The sequence below is a fragment of the Melospiza georgiana genome, chromosome 6 (genome assembly GCF_028018845.1).
Source record: "Melospiza georgiana isolate bMelGeo1 chromosome 6, bMelGeo1.pri, whole genome shotgun sequence".
Taxonomy (NCBI): domain Eukaryota; kingdom Metazoa; phylum Chordata; class Aves; order Passeriformes; family Passerellidae; genus Melospiza; species Melospiza georgiana.
This window is the reverse complement of record NC_080435.1, coordinates 62,691,823-62,712,843: the sequence shown is the minus strand read 5'-3', so window position 1 is coordinate 62,712,843 and position 21,021 is coordinate 62,691,823. Positions and strand designations below refer to the sequence as shown.

The 21,021-nt window shown below is 52.3% G+C and overlaps 2 protein-coding genes across 2 annotated transcripts; one reads left to right on the top strand and one right to left on the bottom strand.

Moving 5' to 3' along the window:
- Positions 1-1,696: 1,696 nt before the first annotated feature.
- Positions 1,697-3,184, top strand: MGAT2 (alpha-1,6-mannosyl-glycoprotein 2-beta-N-acetylglucosaminyltransferase). Its single transcript, XM_058025756.1, has one exon. It carries the CDS (start codon positions 1,708-1,710, stop codon positions 3,046-3,048), a length of 1,341 nt encoding a protein of 446 aa, XP_057881739.1. The 5' UTR covers positions 1,697-1,707; the 3' UTR covers positions 3,049-3,184.
- A 360-nt stretch (positions 3,185-3,544) lies between these two features.
- DNAAF2 (dynein axonemal assembly factor 2) lies at positions 3,545-20,008 on the bottom strand. The gene is made up of 4 exons (XM_058025757.1): positions 17,370-20,008; positions 7,719-7,865; positions 5,378-5,718; positions 3,545-5,290 (listed from the first exon to the last, which is right to left on the bottom strand). Exons 1-4 carry the CDS (start codon positions 19,665-19,667, stop codon positions 5,158-5,160), a joined length of 2,919 nt encoding a protein of 972 aa, XP_057881740.1. The 5' UTR covers positions 19,668-20,008; the 3' UTR covers positions 3,545-5,157.
- Between the last annotated feature and the right edge of the window lie 1,013 nt (positions 20,009-21,021).

Genomic DNA, 21,021 nt, shown 5'->3' with positions numbered 1-21,021 from the left:
CTCTGCAAGGGAGGGGACACATCCTGACCTCCTCCCCCTCTGAGAGGGAGGGGACACGGCCTGACCTGGCCTGGCCTGATCTCCTCCCCCTCTGGAATCTCCTCTGCCTGTAGCACCAAGCAGTGTTGAGCTGGAGAGAGCCTCCCTTGGAATGTATTTCCCTTTTCCTGCGTGCTCGGGGTTTCTGGGTTTGTGGGTAGGTGCTTCCTTCTTGGAAGGACAAAGGGAATTTGAGTTTATCCCAGATTTCCCCATGTGAGCTCTGCCAGGCCAGCACTGCTCTCCCCTCCTGCCAGTGGAGGAGAAATCCCATCCAGAGCAGTTGTGGAATCCCAGGTGCTTCATTTTTTTAAAGGTTCTGTTACAACATTCCCACTCGGAGCAGGGACCAGCATTGCTGGGTTTTTACCAGAGCAAATGTTTGTTTTTGGGGTTTCTCTCTTTGTGATACCAGAAATGTCTTTTTTCTAAATACATGCCTGAAACTTTGTTTCTTAATCCTCCTGTTTTAACCATTCTGGAATTTGTTTCACTGTGTTGACTGATTAAATTTTGAAAGCCTTCCATGCACGTGTGGATTGTGTTTTATCTGAGGGGTTTTCATCCAGTCTATTCCAGGAAGACATCAAAATGTTGAGCACATCCAGCAATTCTTTTATTTCCTGTCTTGTCAGCTGCTCCATGACTGGGAGATGGGAACAGCAGGGAACAAACACTTGTGTCTAGAATTAATTAATCTCAATTTTTTAATTCTTACCATTCAAGAACGGGTTCATAATCCTAAACTTTCAAATCTAGAATTATTTTATTTGGAGAAGTTTTTAGGAATCCCATTCCCTGGAAGGTGTGATGGCTTGGAGCACACTGAGTGCCAGCTGGGGGAGGTTTAGTTTGGATTTTGGGAAAATTTCTCCATGGAAAGGGGTTTGGCACAGGGCACTGATGGAGTGCCCATCCCTGCAGGGATCTGGGATGGTTTCCTTACCTTGTTCTGCAATTCTAGAATTATTTTACTCTTATATTAGTGTTGAACACCTTGGAGTCATTCTAAACTTGCGATTCTAGAATTAATTAATCTGAATTTTTTAATTCTTACCATTCAAGAATGGTTCATAGCACTAATCCTTCAAATCTAGAATTATTTTATTCTGTAAATCTCAGGGGTTTTTTTCTCTCAATATTAGAGTTATTTTATCCTATTATTTCAGCCCTACACTGATTTTACCTTATTCTTGCATTTCTAGAGTGATTTCTCACCTTCTTCTTGTCATTACAGAATGCTTTTAACGTGGAGTTTTTCAACTCTAGTATTCCCTTATTTTTTATGTTACTCCCGCGGCTCCCTGCTGATTTCCGTGTGTTTTCCCTGTATTTCCTGAGTTATTTTCCCTTTTTTTCCCCAATCCCGAAGGATTCCGCTGCCCCTTCCCGCCCTCCCCTCATGCCTCGGCCCCGCCTCCTCTCGGCGCCGCCCAATCAGAGCGCGGTGCGGCTGCGGCGGCTGCGCGGCCCCCCCTGCGCGGCGGAAGCGCCGAGGAGTTGATTGACGGCTCCTCCCACCAATGGCGAGGCGGCGGTCGCCGCAGCGGCGGCCAATGGGGAGCGGCGACGTGTGCGCGCGGGGCGGCGGCGGCGCGCGCGCGCTGGGAGCGGGAGCGGCGGCGGCGGCGGCGGGAGCGGCGGAGCGGGGCCGCCGCCGCCGGGACGATGCGGCTGCGCGTCTACAAGCGCAAGGTGCTGCTGCTGGCGCTGGCGCTGGCGCTCTGCGCCCTGGCGCTCTGGGGTACCGGCGGCGGCGGGCGGCGGCGGCAGCAGCAGCTGCAGCAGCAGCAGCAGCAGCAGCAGCGGGGCGGTCCCGGTAGCACCGGGGAGCCGCCGCGGGTCAGCGAGCCCCCGCCGGCGGTACCGCGCCGCCCCGCCGCCAACGCGTCGGTCGCCGTGGCGGCGGAGGAGCTGTCCGAGAACGCGACGCTGAGTTACCGCTCGCTCGTGTACCGCCTGAACTTCGACCAGCCGGTGCGGAACGCCGGGCGCTTCCCGGCGCGGCCCGACGTGGTGCTCGTGGTGCAGGTGCACGACCGCGCCGAGCACCTGCGGCTGCTGCTCGAGTCGCTGCGGCGGGCGCCGGGCGTGGAGAACGTGCTGCTGGTGCTGAGCCACGACCTGTGGGCCGAGGAGCTGAACCGGCTGGCGGCCCGCGTGGACTTCTGCCCGGTGCTGCAGGTGTTCTTCCCGTTCAGCATCCAGCTGTACCCGCGCGAGTTCCCGGGCCACGACCCCCGCGACTGCCCCCGCGACGTGGGCAAGGCGGCGGCGCTGCGGCTGGGCTGCATCAACGCCGAGTTCCCGGACTCGTTCGGGCACTACCGCGAGGCGCGCTTCGCGCAGACCAAGCACCACTGGTGGTGGAAGCTGCACTTCGTGTGGGAGCGCGTGCGGGCGCTGCGGGAGCACGCGGGGCCCGTGCTGTTCCTGGAGGAGGATCATTACCTGGCGCCCGACTTCTACCACGTCCTCAAGCGGCTCTGGGCGCTGCGCCAGCGCGAGTGCCCCGAGTGCCAGCTCGTGTCGCTGGGCACCTACAGCCCCGTGCGGGGCGGCTTCGCCGGCCGCGCCGACAAGGTGGAGATGAAGACGTGGAAGTCCACGGAGCACAACATGGGCATGGCCTTCGGCAGAGACACCTACCAGAAGCTCATCGAGTGCACGGACGCCTTCTGCACCTACGATGACTACAACTGGGACTGGACTCTGCAGCACTTGACTGTCTCTTGTCTTCCAAAGTTCTGGAAAGTGCTGGTTCCCGAAATCCCCAGGATTTTTCACACGGGGGACTGTGGCATGCACCACAAGAAATCCTGCAGACCGTCCACCCAGAGTGCCAAAATCGACTCTCTCTTGAACAGCAACCAACAGTACCTGTTTCCCGAGGCGATGAGTGTCAGTAAAAGGTACTCCATGGCTCCCCTGTCCCCTCACGTCAAGAACGGAGGGTGGGGAGACATCAGGGACCACGAACTCTGTAAGAGCTACCGCAGACTCCAGTGAGGATCCTCCTCGCAGCGCCTTTTCTCCTTGACTTGTCCCATTGTGTCCTTTCCAGGCACACACGTGTATAAACAGCATTTATGAGTTGGTTTCTGCTTTAATATGAATAAACATTCTTGTTAAAGGTGTCCCAAAATAGTAATCTCTCATGTTTGGCAACCACGTTTTGGAAACGGGTGACGTGCTGCAGCCCCTACGCAAAAAGTGACCTGCTGCTGTGTTTGCTGGGAGGAGGAGGAGGGAGGAGGAGGAGGAGAACACTTTTAAGTGCATCTTTTTTGGTGCTTCAGATCTCTGGTGGTGCCTGGGGTCCCACCCGGGGTCATCTCACGCCCGATCCCTGAGTCCCGGTTCGGTTGCGCCGTGTCGAGGAATATATGAAGGATATGAAATGAAAATAAATCTCATTGTTTTTACTACGATGTAGATAAATATATGATTTTTTTAGTTCTGCCGAAATAAAAAATGCCGTTGTTTTGTAAGCCTAGAGAAGTTGTTGATTGTCAGCAAAAAGATGATGTCACCTCGTGTTCCTGAAAAGCCAGGGTGGGAAGGAGGGGGAAGTTTCTCTTCTTTAATCCCAGGGGCTGGACACGTGCCATCACTCCTTCCAGCAGTGTGCATTTAACTTCATTAAGTTTTTAATGATACTCATTAATTGAGGCAGAAAAGAGTAGCAAATTGGTGGACAACACCTCTTTTGTTTGGATTTTTAAAGTTGTTTCAAATTATCTGTGTGAAAAATGAGAACTGCTGCAGTGTGGTGGGAAGGGGCTGAGCTGGGGCCACGGAGCCATCTGTGAATGCTCCAGCAGCTTCAGCGCCACTCCTGTGAACTCAGCTGTGGCAGAAGCACCTCAGCAGCTTTTGTGGAACACAGAAATATGTCAGAGAAAGAAAATGCTGCTTTTTTCTTTGTCCAGGGGTTATTTAACCACAATTTTGCAAGGTAACTGCTCTGTGTTCTGCTCCAATGGGTCAGGCTGGTGCTGGAGCTGTGCTGGTGCCTCACCCTCTCCCAAAAAGCTGAGAGGGTTCAGCTGAGCCCAGCAAGGCTCCAGCAGGACGTGCCACCAGGGAGGGCAGGGCACGTGCTGTGGGCAGCTGTGGCTCCTGCTGAACTCTGAAACCGCGCACACAAAGTGAAATGTGACAGAGGCAAAATTAACTCTCCTCTAAAGCACCTCTCAAACAAAAACAGAACTTGGTTCAGCAGCAGCGAGAAAGGGGAACAGGAAGTTTATTATTAGATGTGTTCTCCTGGTTATTCTGCTTTAGGGAGGTGAGAAACGCTGACACTCGAGGGAAACTGAGAAAAATAAATCTAATCTGGCTAAAGAGAATCCATTTCAGCAGTTGTAAATACTTCAGAGCAGACATGCACCCAGAGGATGTTCTTGTGCAATGGAATTTGTTCAGCTGGGGGATATCTGGGTGCTGCAGATCTGAAGCACAGCACTAGGATGGAATACAGGGTATAAATGTTGATTATTTCTAGGAGACTAATTAGAACTTCTCCGGGTAATTAGAAATTTCATTTGATTGCTAAGAATCACTGTGAGTCTAATCCTGCAGTTATCACAAAATGAAAGGTTTGGAAAATGATGACTACTGCTCAATTCCCGAGGGAGCCATTAGGCTGAGGATATATACAAATAATCCGTGAAACGTGGCAAGAGAATAAAAAATTTATGTAAACAATAAAGATACATTTTTTTTCCAGGAGCTCACCTCCAACTGCAACTTTTCTTACAAGTAAAATTATTGCAACAGAGTGGGGAATTGATAAACTGTTAACAATGGGAAGTTTTGGTGTTGCAACAGTTTCAGTGGGAACCCAGGGCCTCCATGTCACCCACCAGTACATGGAAGTCAGAACAAGCATCAAACAAGAGAAGGAAATGCTAAAACAATTCAAATAATCCAGCTGATAGAGCAGGGAGCTGTGGAAGTGCAGGGGGCAGCGACAAAAATGATTTGTCGTGGAGGATGCGCTCGTTGCCATCCTGGGGGTTCACCTCCTTCAGGATGGGGGACCCTGCCCAATCTCCATCCCCATGGGAGTCAGAACAAACATCAAACAAGGAAGGAAATGCTAAAACAATGAAATCAATCCAGCTCGTAGAGCAGGGAGCTGTGGAACTGCACAGGGCAGTGCGTGCGGTGATCGCGCAGGATGCGCTCGCTGCCGTCCTCGGGGTTCACCTCCCTCAGGATGGGGCACCAAGCCCCAGCTCCATCCCCATCCCCATCCCCAGCCCCATCCCCAGCCCCATCCCCATCCCCATCCCCAGCCCCATCTCCATCCCCAGCCCCAGCCCCATCCCCATCTCCATCCCCATCCCCATCCCCAGCCCCCTGCAGCTCTCCTGCTGCTGTTCCCGGGGCTGTGGCCGTGCCTCCTGCTGCAGCAGCACTTTCTAAATCGGGCTGGGTTCCCGCGGATGCGCCGGGAGCGGCTGAGCTGGAGGCAGGAGGTTCGGGCTGCGAACAATGGGGTGAAGCACAGCCGGCTGCTGCTCCCATTGTTCCCGCTCCGGGGCCCGCAGCACCTCCCTCGGCTGCAGGACACTTTGTTTCTGCCTTTGTTTCGGGGGAGTTGCTGTCGGTCTGTCCGGCCAGGGCTCCCTCTGAGCTGCCAAGAGTCCCTTGTCCATCACGTTCCTGTGGCTGTCAAGGAAATAAATGAATTATTTCATAGCTGGAACAAACTGTGCACATAAAGACAGGACAGATTTGTTTCTCCAACAGCTCAGCTCCACTGGGATAGTGGAAAGTGTCCCTTTGGAAGCAGATGATCCGTAAGGTTCCAAATCAGGCTGTGATTCCATGATTCTCCTTCCAGAAGCCCAGTGAGCGAGTGCTGAGGATTTCCTGCTCTGTGTGTGGGAATGAGGGGCAGGGAGGTTATTCTGTTCCCCAGGGTTTCCTGCTTCCCACTCCCCACACCCAGCCTGACCCCAAATCCCCAGATCCCCAAATCCCAGCGGCCACAGAATCAGCCAGGGGATCTCAACTCTTGCTGCAAGGTTGGAGCCTTGCAATGAGGGAAATTCCTGGCCTGTGGGGCAAATCTGGGAATTGCAGTTTGCCTCAGGAGAGGAGGAACTGGGAGAGGTGCTGTCCAACCATTTCCCCATTCCTGGGAGTTTTGGCAAAAACTGCTGGGAATTCACAGGTCCTGTCAGTGGAGAGTCAGGATCAGGATCCATCCAAGAGCAGCTGGTTCATGGATCCAGAGACAGAGTCCCTTTCTCACACCCCCAAACCACAGGAAATTTGGGAAACACCAGGGAGTCCTTTCCAAACTGGACAGTTCTCCCACAGGACCCTCAGGAATCACCAGCTCTGTGTTGGGGTTTGTATCAATGGGATGGGACTGCTGGGATGTGGGCTTTGAGTTTTATTGTGCTATTAGTCCTATGATATGGCTGAGATAACTGAAAGATGTTAATAGTTTACATCTTGTTAGTAGTAAAAATTTTTCTGTTACAGAACATTTTAAAAACTTTCTAGCCAATAACATACTAAACATATTTTTCTACAATCTTAAAATCTACCTTAACCAAACCTAAAACTCAAACTATTATTTCATATCCTTACTTACTACACTATTGTAACTTTTCTACTCTCAAACTTTACAACTAACTCTAAATTTCTCCTCTTTCTATTTTTAAAACCTGCTTTCACAACTCTCTAAAAGCCTCCTTACCTTTACCCTATTTCCCACAAACTCCACTCCTGGCCCCACACAGGAGCAGGAACGGGATGATTTAAGGGGTCCCAAAGGGACTCATCTGCTCTCCAACATTTAGAATTTCATTTTTTGTGTCCAGCCCAGAGCAGCTGTGAAAGCTGAGCTGGATCCAGTATCTTTGGGAAGCTGCTCAGGCTCCAGCCCAGTTCCAGAGGTCATGAGCTTCCTCTGAACTTGCCTCCCAATAACCCAGTTACACATTAACCCCAGTCCATGGCCACAGCAGGGACCTGCTTCTTCCTGCTTTTCACCCTCCCTTTAGGAAGAGTTTCATCTGAATTTTGGATGCAGTGCCTACCCAGAAATCCCAGTGAACGTGGGGGGTTTGCCTCACATTTTCCTCCTCACGAAATGAACATTTGGATTTCTTATCTGCCCATCCATTTTGCCAAGGGAGGACAATTTAATCCCAGAAACAGCCTGGCTTGTTCTAGGCAGAGGAGGGAGAGCCTGAATGAGGCCTCAGACTACAAGGATTGAATTTGAGACCAGTGTTTAAGATTAATAGCCTCATGTTTAATTATCTACACAACAGGAACCCACCAAGTATTCCAACACATGGACTGAATAAAGATGAGGCAGGATTCTTCCCAGACAAACCCTCCAGGATTTCTCTACCTGTACAAGGCTGAGTGGGTGAGCTATTCCTGCAAGGAAAAATCACTTTTTAAATGTCTGGATCACAGTTCTGCACCTTCCAAATGAAACAGAGGAGGTTTCAATCCTTTGGTGACATGAAATGGCACGAACACAAGTTTTACTTCTGAAAACTGACATTTACACTTGCAAACAACCCCAGTCCTGGGCTTCCCCTGCTGCCCCAGAACAAAACAGGAACCAAGCTGTCTCAGTGGGATTAGATAGGATCTTGCAGAGGAACATAAATCAGCCTGTGCTGCTCCTGGGTCCTTACCTCCACCCTGATTTGAATTCTGTCCTCAGTAACATCCAGCACTTCAATTAATGGCTGCCTTTCCAGGGCTGATTGGGAGCAAGGGGAAGGGCACAAAGCAGGGCCTAGAAATCCATCAACGTTCTCCTCACTGACAAACAATCTCTCCTAAAGAAAAAGAGAGAAAACAGCAGGTTATGTTCCTTCTGTGCTAAATTTCAGGGGTATTTGGGCTAAAAACTCCCTGCAAAGAAAGCCAGGACAGCAATTCCCAAGTTTCACAGCACACTCAAGTCTTGACAGAGAAATTCTGAGGCAGACATTCAAAGAATGAGGTGAAATGAATTAAAACCAGCGCTTTGCTAATTTTGCTTGAAAGCACAAATCTGCACGGTATCAAATATAAAGGAAATATTATTTCTCTCTCTGGATGGGTGACTAACACAGAGATGCAGACTCTCTCTGAGGAATGCTTTGTCCCAGGCTGGTTCCACCTTCCTCTCGTGTGTGAGCAGCAGCAAGGTGTCAGACTGGTGAGGGTTTGTCTCCTGGCTGCCTGCAGGAGAGCACAAACACACAAACCCTCCTTGGAGAGGCACGGCAGGATCCTCACTCCCAGATCAGATCTGGAGCACTCGGGGCTGGATCCATTTCACACCCAGCACTGAGCCGGCTCTGATCTCCCTGCAGACAAGCCAGGTGGAAAAAACCCAACCAAATAAAGAAGGAGAGGTATCCACAGGCAGAGACACAGCCTGGGGTGTGTTTCCAGGCCCTTCATAAACAACCTCAAACGTGTTGCTGCAGGTTCAGAGATTGAAATCAGTCACAGGTAATTAAAGGTGCTCAAATATATCCTGGAGGGGCTGTTGGATAGGAACTGCAGAGCTTCCCCGTCCTTGTGTTATTCACACATCAGCTGTGCAGGCAAGGGGAAGGACAGACAAAACAAAATGGTCTGACCTGGAGGAGCAGCTTAGGTTCTGGGAATTACCTTCCTAATTTAATTGGAAATAACAGGGACAAGTTGCAAACCTTCCACATGAAGTCACACTTTTAAATTTCTCGGTCCGGTTCAACCTTCCTGTCAGTCCAATGAAAGTTAAATTCAATTATCGCTGACATCTTGCAGACCAAGAGGCAAAAAGGCAATTCTGCACATTTTTGGCCCCCTGTGGATGGAGCCTTATGCACAGCCAGATGTCACATTGTGTCTGAGGTACAAAATTTAACTGTTATCTTGAAAAAAAAAACCAAACCAGGACTGGAAAAATCAGCCAGAGTCCTATTTTTTCCACTAGTTAAATTAGAAACCACAATATGGAAAGTCATAACACACAAACTGTTGGTTTTCCAAGGCAGAGCACTGGATTCATTTCTATCCAGCAAGATTACAATCCAGGCAAGGAGCCAGCACTGGATGCTGGGATGGTTTGGGAAGAGATTAAAGTGCAGCAGCAGAGCTGCCCTGCCTGGAAACCCTCTCAGAACATCCCTGCCTCTGCATTTCTGCATGCAAAGCCTAAAAATTCTCATTCCCTGGTGCTGCATCCTCTGCTGCCTGCAGAGAGGGATCTGCCAGCGCTCCAGGCTGAGGCCAGGGAAGGGCTCAGAGCACAGAGCACAGAGCAGGGCAGGGGCTGCAGACACAAAATCTGGGCAGCACCAGAATCCCACAGGCTCCTGAACTCCATCCCTGGGCAGCCCAGGAGGAGAATTCCCAGCTCTGCCCTGGAAAAATCAAATTCTTCTCCCAGCAGAAAAATGGAAGTCAGGGAATCACAGCACGGTTTGGTTGGAGGGAGCCTCACAGCTCATCTCATTCCTACCCCTGCCATGGGATATTTCAGGAGCTTTAATTGCCTTCCACTAGACCAGGATGCACCAAGTCCCATCCTACTTTTCCTCCATAAAATGAGGAAAATAATCTCTTTTCCCTCTGAATCTGTCTCTGGCACCCGTGGCTGTGTGAGGGACACCCTCATCTCCTCAGAGCAATCAGGACTTTGCAATTTGGCAGCAAACGCCCTGAATCTTTCTGCAGAATTTCTTCCTGATTAAAGCAAAACAATTTGTTTTCTTCACAGAAAATCTAGTTAAAAAAACAAAAACTGAATGGGAGGTCTATTATCAGGAGAGGTTCCACTATTCCAGAGGGTGCTGGCACTGCCCAGGCTGCCCAGGGAATGGGCACAGCCCCAGAGCTGCAGGAGCTGCCAGGGATGCCCAAGGTGGGATTTTGGGGGTCTGGGCAGGGCCAGGAGCTGCCCTGGATGATCCCTGTGATTCCATAATGATTTCATAATTCCGTGATTAATCAGTGCTTCAAATGAGGATAAAAAGGAACCCCTTGTGCTGTTGCCCCGTTAATTCAGACTCACTGCACAAACAGATTTTACCAAGTTTCCCCCAGCCCAGCACTGAATTCCCAGCAGTATTTACCATTTTATCCAATTGCACCAAGTTTCCCCCAGCCCAGCACTGAATTCCCAGCAGTATTTACCATTTTAACCCATCCCTACCCCATGGCTGCCATAAATCAGGCCCTGGGGTGTGTTTGTTGTCAGGAAGGTGATTCTCATTAGCCTGCTCCACCAGGCACTGGAACTCAGACTTTGCATTCACCGAGGCATTTCTATTGCTGCAGATGTTATCAGAGCACAGACCTTGGGAAAAAATGATCCAGGAATTTATTCTAAAGCCTGCTCTGCCTCCCAAGCCAGAGCAAACAGAGGACAACCATCTGCAGCTGATTTCAATGACCCTGTAAAATAATTCTTCAATTGAAGCCGTTTATTTTCTGGTATTTATGATGCTCTCTTAGCAACTTTGAATTTAATTTGTTTTTCCCTGCACACGCTGTCATCTGCTGTTTGGTACACATTCATTCTTCCCTGTGACTAAACTGAGAGCAAATTAACATAAACCTTAGCAGGATGGCTTTGGTTTCTGGAACATTCATCATTCAAAGCCGTCCCTGTGTCTCCCAGCACTGGGAGCTCCCCTTGCCCCCAGCTCTCAGATGGGCTCACTCTGCTTCCATTTCTCACACTGGAGACACTTTCCATCCAGAGTTACCTCCCACACAGCCTGCAAGTTTGAGAAGCAGCACAGATTTCAGGCTTAAATTATTTTGGTGGTTACTGTAATGAGAGGATCAGGGAATCTCAGAATGGGTTGGGTTGGGAGGGGATTTAAATCCCATCCAGTTCCAACCCTTGCACTGTCCCAGGCTGCTCCAAACCCCATCCAAGCTGGCCTTGGGCACTTCCAGGGATGGGGCAGCCACAGCTTCTCTCATCCAAACCCAACAACTGATGCCAATATGGGAAAGGACCTGGATTTCCTGAGCTCTGCATTTGTGGGATCCCAGCACGAACCAGCTCTGAGTGCTGAGAGTTTGAACCTCAAAGTTTTGGTACTGAAACAAAAACTTTTCTGAGGTGCTCGTGACTGCAAAGATGAACCTGCTCCAAGGAAGCTCTGATGAGTTCATCAGCAGGTTAATAACATTTCCTGACATAACTGTTTTGTGTAGTCATGGTATTCCCAAATGCAGCTACCAATTAAAGACTATTCAGAAATCAGTTTGTTTTATAGCAGAAGCAAACTAATTATGGTCCTTAATGTAGCTTGGGAAAGGGATTACTTTGAAAAATGTGAAATAATAAGTTTGTTGTGTTCTCCTTCTTTGTCCTTCTCTGACCTCCCAAAAAACTTGCAAAGAGTCTCGAAATGCTGAGCACAGAATTAACTGAACCAAAAATAAACTCTTGGAGGATTACATTCAACAGCCCCAGTTTGCAGCAGCATCTTCTTAGAAGTAACCCCTGACTATTACAATAAGTCTTTATAGGAGCTTGGAAATGGGAAATTATAACTCCAAATAGCCTGGAAATGAGAGCAAAGCATCTCTCCAGGATGGATTTCTCCATGGAAGGTGGGAAAGGTTTAAAACATCCATGTCTGGCACATCCCAACACGGCCCTCAAGGCTTCATGATCGGCTGACTCAACAACCAAGGAACGCTTTCACCCACGAGAGCCCAAACTCTGAGCTCAGAGAGGACAAAAGGACAGCCCAGCTTGGCCCAAGGGGACACTTCCAGCCCTTGGGGACATTTCCAGTCCATGGGGACACTTCCGGCCCTTGGCCTTTTCCACACGGTCCCAGTGCCAAGGGCAACAGAACTTTGGCACCTCCAGCTCCACACAAGTGATGGAGGGAAATGGGATATTGGGAACTGGGAATTCCTGGCTGGGAGGGTGGGCAGGCCCTGGCACAGCTGTGGCTGCCCCTGGATCCCTGGCAGTGTCCCAGGCCAGGCTGGATCAGCCCAGATCACCTTACCAGGCCTGGGCCTCTTGTAGGGGCACTTATCCCAAAATCCCAGAATGGTTTGGGTGGAAGGGACCATAAATCCCACCCAGTGCCCCCCTGGGACACCTCCCACTGTCCCAGGGTGCTCCAAGCTCCAATGTCCAACCTGGGGATCCAGGGGCAGCCACAGCTGCTCTGGCAATTCCAGCCCAGCCAGGAATTCCCAATTCCCAATCTCCCACCCATCCCTGCCCTCTGGCACTGGGAGCCATTCCCTGGCTCCTGTCCCTCCATCCCTTGTCCCCAGTCCCTCTGCAGCTCTCCTGGAGCCCCTTCAGGCCCTGCCAGGGGCTCTGAGCTCTCCCTGGAGCCTTCTCCTCTCCAGGGGAACATTCCCAGCTCTTGGAGCAGCTCCGTGGCCTCTATGGACTGGCTCCAACAGCTCCACATTATTTTTCCCATCTGCTTTCTGAAGGAAAAAGCACCAGGAGCCTCCAAAGGGTCTCCTTCCCAAGGCACTGGTGGCTGTGCCAAGCAGAAAAATCACACCCATGTAGAACATCCTGCATGGAGGCCTCAGCACTCCCAGAAAAGTCAAACAAAACTTCCCTATCTCTGAGCAATTCCCATTTGGATCCCTCACACACAGCCTAGCTCAGGGCCAGCTCCAACCATGAACTCCTCAGGAATGTTCAATATAATCTTTTTCAGCCTCTAAATGTAAAAAAAAAAAAAAAAAAAAAAAAAAATAACCAGAGCAATGCATAGGAAAGCAGAGGAAATATTTCCTCTGTTTTCCAATCTGCTCCTGCTGCTCTCTGGAGCCTCGGGGGGGTTTGTGTGAGTTAAATCTGAATATTCTCCACCAGATCTGACAGGGCTTTAGGAAAGGGATGGGCTGGCTGCAGTTCCCTGCCCAGCACGGGGCACCCAGGGGGAATGGGCAGAGCAGTGAGCACACATCCTCTGCACAACCCCACTGCAGGCCCCCGAGCAGGGCAGGAAGGGTGGGGAGCAGTGGGAATTCCTGCAGGAACCAGGCTCTTTCCAATCCCATGGAAATGAGCAGACACAACCCCAAAACTGCAGAATTCATTCCCTGCCAGTTGTGTTTCACAGCTCCAAGAACTGAGCCCCCAGGTCTGAGCAGCTCCACAAAACTGCTTTTTATTTCTGTTAGGAATCCAGCATTTAACTCCAGCAGGCCACACATTCCCAGACATTCCAAGTGCTTTCCAAAGGCACAATTTCCATAATTGCCCAGCTCCAGCAGTACCAGAAACCAGGACATGTTCTCAGAATCCCTGCCTGGCAGGCTTACAAATTGTATTAATGGTTATTTAACTCCCAACCCTTCTCCTTCGTCATTTTCTCCCCAGGCTGTGTTGTGTGGAAATGAAAGGGAATTCTCTGATTTCCCAGGAGTTTCCCTGCCTGAATTCCCAGGATTTAAGCACAAGGTGTAGAAGGTTATGGAGGGTGAGTTGCAGTGAAGAGCAATGGGGAGAGCACAGCCCATGGCAGGAATTTTGAGGCAAAAAGCAGAGATTTTGGCACTGGGGAAATCAGGCAGCTTCCTCAGGTTAGGAAATGATTCCCTGGAAAAACAGGGCCTGGAGAAGGATCAGCACTGAGGTCTCTGCTGCAGTGACAAAAGGTGAATTTCAAACCCCTGAAATGTGTGACCCTAAGCTCACAAAGCTCAAAGTTATGGAATCTTGATTTTTACAGGATTTCTGTAAAAAATCAGTCATAGAACCAGGAGGATGGAAAAGATCTCTGAGATCACCGAGTCCAGCTGCAGAGTGGACATGCTGCTTTGGCCAAGGAGTGAATTTTCACTGCTCACAGTGGGAGCCCAGGGAGGAGCAGGGCACTGCAGAGATTTCCTGGACAGAGGCACTTGCTGGGTGGGAATTCCAAGGGCTCAGCACCTATGGAAACTGAGCTCCAAACAGATCCTCTCCCAGCACAGGGACTCAGCACTGCTGACTGCAGAAGGAACAGCAGCTCCTGAAGTTCTGTTCAAGCATGGATGAGCCCAAGTCATTCTTCCACCAGCACATGGGTCAGACCAGCTTCCAAGGAGGAACTGGAATTTAATGGGAATGATGTGGGCAGGCACTGAACAACCACCATGGCATGGAGGGGCAGCCTCTGAATAACCCAGGGAGGAACCTGCTCCATGGAACACCACGGGAACCCCAGGCTCCATCAACCTCCCAGAATGGAGCAGAGCAGGAATTCCAGAGCTGTTTAAAACAGAACTTGGAGCAGTCTGGGACAGAGATAAGTGGCACTGGTTGAGCTTTAAGATCCCTCCCAGCCCAAACCATTCCATGATTCACTTTTGCCAGGCACCATCCTCTGGCAACGCTGCTGGGAGAGAGGAGATGGCCAACAGGCACATTGGGAGGCACGGGATAAATTCCTGCTCCAGGATGAAATTCCTGCTCCAGGATGAAATTCCTGCTCCAGGATAAAATTCCTGCTCCAGGATAAAATTCCTACTCTAGGATAAAAGATTCCTGCTCCAGGATGAGATTCCTGCTGGCCTCAGCCCCAAGCCCCCTTCAGGCCCTGCTCTGCTCTCTGCAGTGACTGATGTGGATCCTTTTACAGGTCTCAGTGCAAGAACCACAGCTCTGATTTATAGAATGAGACTCGAGGCAGGAAAACCCCCAAGGTGGCATCAGACAAATTGAGGGAATCAACACAAGTAGGAGAAAAGCGACCAGGAACAAATGGTTAATGGCCAGAAGGCAGCAAGTAATAGTGGCTCTAATTAAATATTCATTTTTCTCCCTTCACTCTGAGCAGCTCTCAGGCACTTTGGGGAAATAGCAGAGATTTGGAAAAAAGCAAACAGGACAAATGACTTCAGTTTATTTCTCCTGCTTCAATTTGCAGTGTCCAGCAGGACTGGAGGCCAGGAGAATCTCCTGGAGTCTGCAGTGAATGAATGGCCAGGAAGCTGATGAGTAATGCCCAACCTCTTTCTCCTACTCCACCCAAAACATTTTGCAATATATAATAAAATCACCACATTCAAAGGGTTTTTGCAACTCACAAAGCCAAAACTCTCATTACTGGGTGGCCTTTTAAAACCTTTCAATCACAAAATGTTCCTCCAATTGCAATAACAAATCCATATCCCAAACTTGCAGCCTCCACCATGTTCCCAAGTGCCACATCCACAGGTTTTCTGAGCATTCCCAGGGATGGGGACTCCCCCAGTGCCCTGGGCAGCCTCAGGACCTGCACAGAGAGCAGGCAGGAGTTTACACAGTGGCTTTTTTGACGTGGCAGCAGCAGGCAGTGCCAATCTCAGCAGTGAACAGCAGCACTGAGTGTTCTGTGGCCCCACTTGCACAGACTTGCAGGCTCCTGCTCGGGTAAAAGCAGAGGAAATGCTCTGCAAACAGCTCAGCGTGGGTGGCTCTCCATAAATTCATCATTTCTGAGACTTCCCCGATATGATCAGCTCCTCCTTCACAGGAATTGCTGCTGTAAAAGGTGTGGGGCTGCTAAATGGCAAACTCGACGTGGTTTCAGCTGCACAAACACTAACTGGATAAATATCTCTCCAAACCATGCACAAGCCATTTCTAGTTGGAGGGATGGAGCAATGGAGCTGCTCCAAGCCAAGTCCATCCCTGTGGATGTGCCTGAAGCCTGCCAGCTTCCTGGACGTGCAATCCACTGCACGTGACCCAGGCTGCAGAGCATTTTATTGCTCTCAACTCCAGCCAAACCCCAAATCCCACGGCTAGAAGGTTGCACAAGAGCTGGGCAGCTTTAATCCCTGCTCATGAGAAACTGTCTGCAAGTCTGAGCTCACAGAGGAACGTGGCTCTGCACCGAACTCCTGTGAGTGACTCTGGACAAACAGTGTCACAAGGTGGGCATCCCTTTGGGGACACTGGATGCAGTGTCCCACCACGGGAGCATCACTGCCCAACAACCCATAAAATCAGAAAATACTAAATTAGAGTCACATTCAGACAGAGAGGTGAAGATTTGCCCCAGCAAAGCAGGACAGTTCACAGCTGCTGCTGGCTGCTCTGCTCTGGTTGAACTGCTGGGGGTTCCTGTGGCTGTAAATGGGAATTCTGTCCCAAAACACAGACACAGGGACACCCCTAGACTTCATGATGGTGTGTGTAAGCCTGGTGGATCATAAAGAGCTTTCTTTGTGCGAACAGGCTGCACGAGCAGTTTAAAGGGCTTTCAAAGTGAGCAATAAGGACATGGAGGACACAGGCACCGTTTTCATTCATCACCAGAACTTCCCTTAGACAAAAACGTGTATGTGAGGCAGAAGTCATTCCAATTCCAAGGGTGATGGTGTCAGCTCCACGGTGTGACCTCGTACGAGGCTCGCACAAATCAGGTCAGGCACTGACACCGGGGAGCAGCTCTGGAGGAAGCAGCAGCTCCAAGCTGCCCCTCGCTGCCCCTCGCACCTCCCCGAGCCAGCACTCAAACAGCAGCCACAGCCAGCACCGGGCAGGTGTGAAATACCGAGCTGTGCCTCGTGTCAGGTATGTGAAAAATGCGTGTTTTATACTTGGCTTTTCGCAAATATTCAAATGAATATTATGTGTGTGGTGTTAGAAAGTGATGCTGTGTTAATTCTCTTGAGTAGTGTGTTAAATATAGTTTTAGGTTATAACAAAATGTTAAAATAGAAACTGTGCTATGTAGGATACTTTTTCTAAAGAAAGGACTGGCAGTGAGATAGCAGCCACAGGACATCTAAATGTTTCAGAGGAAGAGAATTTATTGCTCCATTATCAGGAGAAATGAACTTCTTCCTGCCTCAAAGGCGCTGTCAGGATTCAGAGGAAGAAGCTGACACTGCCCAGCCAGAATCCTGTGTTTGAATGGCATTTATGCACCATGGATGAGCTGTATGAATATGCAACAGGCTGTTGCTTTTAAGGGTTAATCCTCTGTTATGGAAGCGAGACCCCACCATATGGGGATACTCCTATCGGGAGGCACATCCTGAAGACGACTAAATCACAACAGTGTATAGAACTGTGACGTAAAAATTTGGAATAGAAACTGCTGATGAGTAAAAATTGGGAATAGAAACTGCTGAGAAAGCCTATGAGTACCCCTATAAATACCTGTGAGCCTCAACTATTGGGGTGCAGTTGGAGGGACTGCACTGTACCCAGCGCTCTATTGCTCATACTTATTATAATAATTATATAAAATATATATTATATATATTATGAGGTTATTGCTCATAATTATTAATAAATTGATTGCTCCTTGAATATTGGCCTACTCAAGCACCTCATTTATAACACAGGTGACACCCAGGCGTGCCAGCAGCGTTACCTGCAGGGCGGAGGGCTCGGGGCCGAAGCTGAAGCCGTCCCAGAGCCCGGTGCTGCCGGGGGCCTTGGCCAGCCCCACCACGGCGTTGTGGGCAGAGACGCTGACGCTGCTCTCGGGGCTCAGCAGCGCTGCGGAGCGAGGGAAGCGCAGGAACAGGGCGAAGGCAGCGCGCTCGGTGCGGAAGCGGAGGCTGTAGTGGTGCGTGCCCACATGCCCGCGGAGGCTCTGCGGCTCGATGCCGGGCACCAGCAGCAGCAGCGTGAGGGACGCCTCGTCCTGCCGGGCACGGAACGGAGGGCATGTGGCCGTGTCAACGGGGGGGCCCTCGGGGGCCGGCGGAGCGGTGTCCCCGGTGGGCATGGCTGGAGCGGGGATGGCCACGGGGGAAGCGGCACCGGGGCAGGGCAGGGCCGGGGACTCGGTGGGGGATTCTGAGGGGAGATCAGCGGCGGTGAAGGGATCAGAGCCGGGGTCAGTGCTTGGACCGGCGGGGGGTTCAGAGGGTGGGTCGGTGGCAGGTTCAGCGGGGTGTTCAGAGGTTGGATGAGTAGTAGGTTCAGAGGTTGGATCAGTAGCAGGTTCAACTGGAGGTTCAGACGCTGGATCAGGGGCAGGTTCAGCGGGGGGTTCAGAGGTTGGATCAGGGGCAGGTTCAGAGGTTGGATCAGGACCAGGTTCAGAGGTTGGATTAGTAGCAGGTTCAGCCGTGGGTTCAGAGGCTGGATCAGGGGCAGATTCAGCGTGGGGTTCAGAGGTTGGATCAGGGGCAGGTTCAGCGGGGGGTTCAGAGGTTGGATCAGGGGCAGGTTCAGAGGTTGGATCAGGACCAGGTTCAGAGGTTGGATCAGTAGCTGGTTCAGGAGAGGGTGCAGAGGTTGGATCAGTGGCGGGTTCAGCGGGGGGTTCAGCAGGGGAGTCAGCAAAGGGTTCAGAGGTTGGATCAATGGGCGGTTCACCCGAGGGTTCAGTGAGGGAATCACAGAGTAGTTCTAGGGCCGGTTCAGCGAGGGGCTCGGCAGACGGACCAGCGGGAGGATCACAACGTGGGTCAGGGTCAGCCGGGGGCTCGGTGAGCGGATCACCGGGCTCCCCGCCGCCACACGTGCCGCGGGCCGCGCCGCCAGGCCCGAGTTCCGGGGAAGGAGCCGCTCCGCCGCCCGCCTCTGCCCGCCCTGCCTCTGCCTCCGCCGGCCCTGCCTCTGCCTCTGCCTCCGCCGGCCCCTCGGCCCCCTCCAGCCGTTCCCCGGCCGGGCCCGGCGGTTCCCTTGGGCCGGGCGGCAGCACCACGGGCAGCGTGACCTGCAGCTGCCGCTGGGCCCGGTTGAAGGCGGCCCGGCCGCCGCTCTCGTCCACGTCGTAGGGGAGGCGGAGGCGCAGGCGGTAGGCGGGACAGCGCGAGTCCAGGCGCAGCTCCCGCCCGCGGATCTCCAGCTCCGCCTGCTCGGCGGAGCGCAGCAGCGGCAGCTCCACCGTCACCACCAGCTCCCGCGGCACCGGGCTGGGCGCCGAGTCGCGGCTGTGCCGGTAGTCCTGCAGGTCCACGTAGGAGCGGTGCCGGATGCTCCAGCGCGGCGTGGTGGGGCCGGAGGGCGGCGGGGGCGCGGCGGGCGAGGAGGCTCTGGCGGCGGGCGGCGGGGGAGCGGCGGGCGGGAAGGGAAAGGGCGGCAGCGGGGACTCGCCGTCGTCGGGCGGCTTCGGGGCGCCGCCGGGCAGCGGGGAGCGGATGACGGGCGCCTGCGGGATGCCCTTGTATGAGACCCCTCGCAGGATGGCGGCGTTGTTGCGGTCCAGCCGCACCCCGCACTGGCTCTCCACGGCCTCCAGCGCCGTGTCGCGGAGCAGGCGGCGGAAGCGGGCGCTGCGGGCGGCCAGGCGCAGCGCCGCGGGGTGGAACACCACGTCGTACAGGAGGCGGCGGCGGCCGGCGGGGCGCAGCTCCTCGCGGCCCGGGGCCAGGCTGTAGGGCAGCTCCCAGCGCTGCCCGCCGCGCTCGGCGCGGGCCCGCGGCTCCCCCATCAGCGGGTTGCTGCAGACATTGATGTAGCAGCGGCGGGAGCCCTCCTGGCTCGTCCGCAGCACGAAGCCCGGCGTCGGGTGCACGAAGCGCACCTCTACGCCGCGCTCCCGCTCCAGCGCCGCCACCTCCTCCTCGTACAGCCGCCGCTGCTCGGGGTCGGTGAGCTCGGCCGCGAACTCCGCGAACAGAGCGCGGAACTGCTCGTCGCGGAAGGCGCGCCGGAGCCGCTCCGCCTCCTCGGCGCTGAGGTTCAGGTCGTGCAGCCGCCCTGCGCTCGCCATGGCCCCGGCACGGCTCGGCCCGGCCCGGTGCTGTGGGGACGCCGATCAAGATGGCGGCCGTTGCTGTGGTGACGGTAAACAAGATGGCGGCGCCGCCGCGGGGGTTGCTATGGAGACGGCAAAGAGCATGGCGGGCGGTCCCTCAGGGCCGAGGGCCTCGCCCCGCCTCGCCTTTCCCCTCCCTTCAGTGGCTTCCAGCCAGCACCCCTGGCATCAGCAGGGCTGCTTTCCCACCCTCATCTCCTCATCCTTCTGCAAAGTCTATGTTCCCTCCCCATGTGGAGCTCTGAGCTCCACTGCCATCCCCTCACAGTGCAGTTTTAAATCCTCAGCAGTCCCATATCCCCCTGTCCCTCCTCCTTCCTGCTGTGAAAAACCAGGTTCACTTTCCTGGTAAAGTTTAAAAGTTTCATAAAGGACAGTAGGATACAAAAATAAAGCAAAGGTAACAGCTGGGTGCTGGGCATTCAGCCAAGAGCACTCCTGGTATTTTGGAGAAACCCTTTACTATTATACTTTTACTATATACCTTTTCTATTGCATCAGCCTACTGCATATTCATCATTATGCATATTTAAACTTTTCCCCAAACTAGTTTATGTGCTCTAAGAACTGTTCAGCATCAGCTCCACCTTTTCAGAGCATGCACATTTTTTGCTGTGGTTTTAGTGCATTCTTATCATCACCTCAGTCGATATTTTGGTCTGTAATTTTTACAGACAGGTGCTGATAGCAGAAGTGGGGGTCCTCCATCACACATCCACCGGGTGGTATCCCAGCTAAGTAGGCAGTTCAATTATCACAAGCATAACTACATCAGCTGTTTCACTACTGTGTGTAAGTTTAGTTAATAGCAGAATAAAAACTGTATAGCAAAGTTACTTTTACATTATACATACAGAATCCAATTTTTTTAGTATTTTTGAAAAGCCAGTATTATGATATGTATTTATAACGCTGCCCTGGGCAGTGCCAGCACAGCAGGCAGGGCTGTGGCACAGCTCCTGTGCCAGGGGTCCCCTCTGTGGCACTCCTGGGTGGGCACTTTGGGGTGGCCCCTCCGCTCTCCATGCCCACAAACACCTGGAGCAGCTTTTGGCTCAGTTTCTCTCTTATCCCTCTTTCCCCCACCAAGATTTCCTCCTCTCAGCCTTCTCCAGAAGCTCTAATGGATCCTGTCCTTGCTTTTACCACTCCTTGTCCTGCCTGCATAACACCATCCTCAAATGGCTGCTGCTGTCATAAAACACCTCCCAGATCTTTCCTGGGCATTTCCCAGACAAAGAAAAATCCCACCCCCATTTCCAGGCTCCTTGCAGATAACCAGCTATCCAAGTTCTCCTTATCTTTAATT

Bases quoted from the DNA above. Each gene is read 5' to 3' on its own strand.
- DNAAF2 (XM_058025757.1), bottom strand. From the start codon at position 19,667: ATGGCGAGCGCAGGGCGGCTGCACGACCTGAACCTCAGCGCCGAGGAG. The intron at 7,866-17,369 runs GTAACGCTGCTG...CTTTTTCTTTAG, and splicing joins CCGAGCCCTCCGCCCTGCAG to GAGAGATTGTTTGTCAGTGA. The intron at 5,291-5,377 runs TGGGGATGGGGC...GGATGGGGATGG, and splicing joins GATGGGGATGGGGATGGAGA to GGATGGAGCTGGGGCTTGGT.
- MGAT2 (XM_058025756.1), top strand. From the start codon at position 1,708: ATGCGGCTGCGCGTCTACAAGCGCAAGGTGCTGCTGCTGGCGCTGGCG.